This window comes from Salmo salar, chromosome ssa12 (genome assembly GCF_905237065.1).
Source record: "Salmo salar chromosome ssa12, Ssal_v3.1, whole genome shotgun sequence".
NCBI lineage: Eukaryota > Metazoa > Chordata > Actinopteri > Salmoniformes > Salmonidae > Salmo > Salmo salar.
Window position 1 is genome coordinate 7,110,001 of NC_059453.1, and position 5,000 is coordinate 7,115,000.

Below are 5,000 nucleotides of genomic sequence, written 5' to 3' on the forward strand. Positions count from 1 at the left end.
AACCATGTGACCATGTGACCAATAACATCTGCTAACCATGTGACCATGTTACCAATAACATCTGCTAACCATGTGACCAATAACATCTGCTAACCATGTGTATGTAACCAATAACATCTGCTAACCATGTGTATGTAACCAATAACATCTGCTAACCATGTGACCATGTGACCAATAACATCTGCTAACCATGTGATCATGTGGCCAATAACATCTGCTAACCATGTGATCATGTGGCCAATAACATCTGCTAACCATGTGTATGTAACCAATAACATCTGCTAACCATGTGACCATGTGACCAATAACATCTGCTAACCATGTGTATGTAACCAATAACATCTGCTAACCATGTGACCATGTGACCAATAACATCTGCTAACCATGTGACCATGTGACCAATAACATTTGATTTGATTTGATTTATAGACCTGACTCCGTTTTCTCCAGGACAGAGAATATTTTCTACACAGGATAATTACTTCTATGTGAATGTTAAGTGTGTTTATGTGTGTGTTTTACAGACTGAAACCCTTCACGTCGTACAAGCTGAGGATGCTGGCAACCAACGATGTAGGAGACAGTAACTACAGCAAAGAGACGGAGACTGTTATCACACTACAGCATGGTAGGAGACAGGGAGGAGGGAGGGAGGATAGGGAGAAGAGAAAATGACTGTTTTATATCGTCCAAATTAAGATTTTCCATTTTCTTTCCATCTGTCCATCTCTCTCTATCTGTCCATCTCCATCTCTCTCCATCTGTCCATCTCCATCTTTCTCCATCTGTCCATCTCCATCTTTCTCCATCTGTCCATCTCCATCTCTCTCTATCTGTCCATCTCCATCTCTCTCCATCTGTCCATCTCCATCTCTCTCCATCTGTCCATCTCTATCTGTCCATCTGTCCATCTCTATCTGTCCATCTCTCTCTCTCTCTCTCTGTCTGTCTAGTTCCTGAGGAGGCTCCAGTGATAGTATCAGTTAAACCCTCTACTACTACCTCTGTTCTGGTGCAGTGGCAGGTAAACACACACACCTCACAAAACACACCTCCCAAAACACACACACCTCACAAAACACACACCTCACTAAACACACACACCTCGCAAAACACACACCTCCCAAAACACACACACCTCGCAAAACACACACCTCACTAAACACACACACCTTGCAAAACACTCACACACCTCGCAAAACACAAACACATACACACACACTTCGCAAAACACTCACATACACACACACTAAACACATCCTGCTCAAGATTGACTTAGAAATTGGACGTCTGTCGGAAACTTCATTCAAATCCGGATGCTAGGGGAGTGAGCTTTTAATGTTTGGAGCAAATGGGAACTTTGACCTTTGTATAAAAGGGAGATATAAGTCTCCAGCTTCAGTGATTTTGCAATTCGTTCCAGTCATTGGCAGCAAAGAACTGGAAGGAAAGGTGGCCAAATGAGGTGTTGGCTTTGGGGATGACCAGTGAGATATACCTGCTGGAGCGCGTGCTACGGTGGGTGTTGCTATGGTGACCAGTGAGCTGAGATAAGGTGGGGCTTTACCTAGCAAAGACTTATAGATGACCAGGAGCCAGTGGGTTTGGCGACGAATATGTAGCGAGGGCCAGCAAACGAGAGCATACAGGTCACAGTGGTGGGTAGTATATGGGGCTTTGGTGACAAAACGGATGGCACTGTGACAGACTACATCCAATTTTCTGAGTAGTGTTGGAGGTTATTTTGTAAATGACATCGCCAAAATCAAGGATCGGTAGGATAGTCAGTTTTACGAGGGTGTGTTTTGGCAGCATGAGTGAAGGAGGCTTTGTTGCGAAATAGGAAGCTGTTTCTAGATTTAATTTTTGATTGGAGATGCTTAATGTGAGTCTGGAAGGAGAGTTTACATTCTAACCAGACACCTAGGTATTTGTAGTTGTCCACATATTCTAAGTCAGAACCATCCAGAGTAGTGATGCTAGTCGGGCGGGCAGGTGCGGGCAGCGATCGGTTGAAGAGCATGCATTTAGTTTTACTAGCATTTAAAAGCAGTTGGAGGCCACAGAAGGAGTGTTGTATGGCATTGAAGCTCGTTTGGAAGTTTGTCAACACAGTGTCCAAAGAAGGGCCAGATGTATACAGAATGGTGTCATCTGCATAGAGGTGGGATCAGAGAATCCCCAGCAGCAAGAGCGACATCATTGATGTATACAGAGAAAAGAGTCGGCCCGAGAATTGAACCCTGTGGCACCCCCATAGAGTCTGCCAGAGGTCCGGACAACAGGCCCTCCGATTTGCCACACTGAACTCTATCTGAGAAGTAGTTGGTGAACCAGGCGAGGTAGTCATTTGAGAAATCAAGGCTGTTGAGTCTACCAAAAAGAATGCGATGATTGACAGAGTCGAAAGCCTTTGCCAGGTCGATGAAGACGGCTGCACAGTACTGTCTTTTATCGATGGCGGTTATGATATTGTTTAGGACCTTGAGCGTGGCTGAGGTGCCCTCATGACCAGCTCTGAAACCAGATTGCATAGTGGAGAAGGTACGGTGGGATTCCAAATGGTTGGTGATCTGTTTGTTAACTTGGCTTTCGAAGATTTTAGAAAGGCAGGGCAGGATAGATATGGGTCTGTAACAGTTTGGGTCTAGAGTGTCTCCCCCTTTGAAGAGGGTGATGACCGCGGCAGATTTCCAATCTTTGGAGATCTCAGACGATACGAAAGGGAGGTTGAACAGGCTAGTAATAGGGGTTGGAACAATTTCAGCAGATCATTTTAGAAAGAGAGGGTCCAGATTGTCTAGCCCAGCTGATTTGTAGGGATCCAGATTTTGCAGCTCTTTCAGAACATCAGCTGTCTGGATTTGGGTGAAGGAGAAGCGGCGGGGGCTTGGGCAAGTGTCTGCGGTGGATGCAGAACTTTTGGCCGGGGTAGGGGTAGCCAGGTGGAAAGCATGGCCAGCCGTAGAAAAATGCTTCTTGAAATTATCAATTAGCGTAGATTTATTGGTGGTGACAGTGTTTCCTAGCCTCAGTGCAGTGGGCAGCTGAGAGGAGGTGCTCTTATTCTCCATTGAATTTACAGTGTCCCAAAACTTTTTGGAATTAGTGCTACAGGATGCAAATTTCTGTTTGAAAAAGCTAGCCTTAGCTTTCCTAACTGACTGTGTATATTGGTTCCTGACTTCCCTGAAAAGTTGCATATCGCGGGGGCAATTTGATGCTAATGCAGAATGCCACAGGATGTTTTTGTGCTGGTCAAGGGCAGTCAAGTCTGGAGTGAACAAAGGGCTATATCTGTTCTTAGTTATACATTTTTTGAATGGGGCGTGCTTATTTAGGATGGTGAGGCAAGCACTTTTAAAGACCAGGCAGCCTCTACTGATGGGATGAGGTCAATATCCTTACAGGATTCCCGGGCCAGGTCGATTAGAAAGGCCTGCTCGCTGAAGTGTTTTAGGGAGCGTTTGACAGTGATGAGGGGTAGTCGTTTGACCGCAGACCCATTACGGATGCAGGCAATGAGGCAGCGATCACTGAGATCCTGGTTGAAGACAGCAGAGGTGTATTTAGAGCGCAAGTTGGTCAGGATGATATCTATGAGGGTGCCCATGGCTACGGATTTAGGGTTGTGCCTGGTAGGTTCCTTGATCATTTGTGTGAGATTAAGGGCATCTAGCTTAGATTGTAGGACGGCCGGGGTGTTAAGCATATCCCAGTTTAGGTCACCTAACAGTATGAACTCTGAAGATAGATGGGGGACAATCAATTCACAGCTGGGGGCTGAGGGGGGTTTATAACAAGAATCAACGGTGAGAGACTTATTTCTGGAAAGATGGATTTTTTTACCACATTGGGTGAGGCAGTTTGCAGGAAAGTATATTCAGTCCGTAGATGGAAAGTGAGATTAAAATATATACGACAAAACCCAGAGGAAAACGATTATTTACACGGGTCAAGACGGGACAAGACAAACACACGTCCGATTGCCACGCCATCTTGGAAACTTTTTACATCAGCCGAAGTCACACACACACCTTGCTACAAAAACAACTAACACCTGAATAACTGTGATGGTACAGATGTTATTATGTGATATCATTCTAACTGTTCCCGGTAACCGGTTGTTTACTCTAGCGTCCCAGTGAGGAGAGTGTTAACGGGGTGCTGGTTGGTTACCGGCTGTACTACCGGGAACTCCCGGTAAACTCCACCCCTAGTACGGTACCCCTGGAAGACATGGCAACAGCCAACAACACCACCACACGTGATGCTCACATCACTGGTAATCATTCATTATGCTGCTGTCACATCACTGTAATCATTCATTATGCTGCTGTCACATCACTGTAATCATTCATTATGCTGTAGTCACATCACTGGTAATCATTCATTATGCTTTAGTCACATCACTGTAATCATTCATTATGCTGTAGTCACATCACTGGTAATCATTCATTATGCTGTAGTTACATCACTGGTAATCATTCATTATGCTGTAGTCACATCACTGGTAATCATTCATTATGCTGTAGTCACATCACTGGTAATCATTCATTATGCTTTAGTCACATCACTGTAATCATTCATTATGCTGTAGTCACATCACTGGTAATCATTCATTATGCTGTAGTCACATCACTGGTAATCATTCATTATGCTGTAGTCACATCACTTGTAATCATTCATTATGCTGTAGTCACATCACTGGTAATCATTCATTATGCTGTAGTCACATCACTGGTAATCATTCATTATGCTGTAGTCACATCACTGGTAATCATTCATTATGCTGTAGTCACATCACTGGTAATCATTCATTATGCTGTAGTCACATCACTGTAATCATTCATTATGCTGTAGTCACATCACTTGTAATCATTCATTATGCTGTAGTCACATCACTGTAATCATTCATTATGCTGTAGTCACATCACTGGTAATCATTCATTATGCTGTAGTCACATCACTGGTAATCATTCATTATGCTGTAGTCACAT

At 44.1% G+C, this 5,000-nt stretch overlaps 1 protein-coding gene across 1 annotated transcript in view; it reads left to right on the forward strand.

The window, feature by feature from the left end:
- Positions 1-5,000, forward strand: part of LOC106593331 (protein sidekick-1) — a 607,750-nt gene that overhangs the window by 522,912 nt on the left and 79,838 nt on the right. The window contains 3 exon segments of the mRNA XM_045692043.1: positions 525-628; positions 954-1,024; positions 4,138-4,285. Of these exon segments, the coding sequence (XP_045547999.1) occupies positions 525-628; positions 954-1,024; positions 4,138-4,285 (323 nt within the window).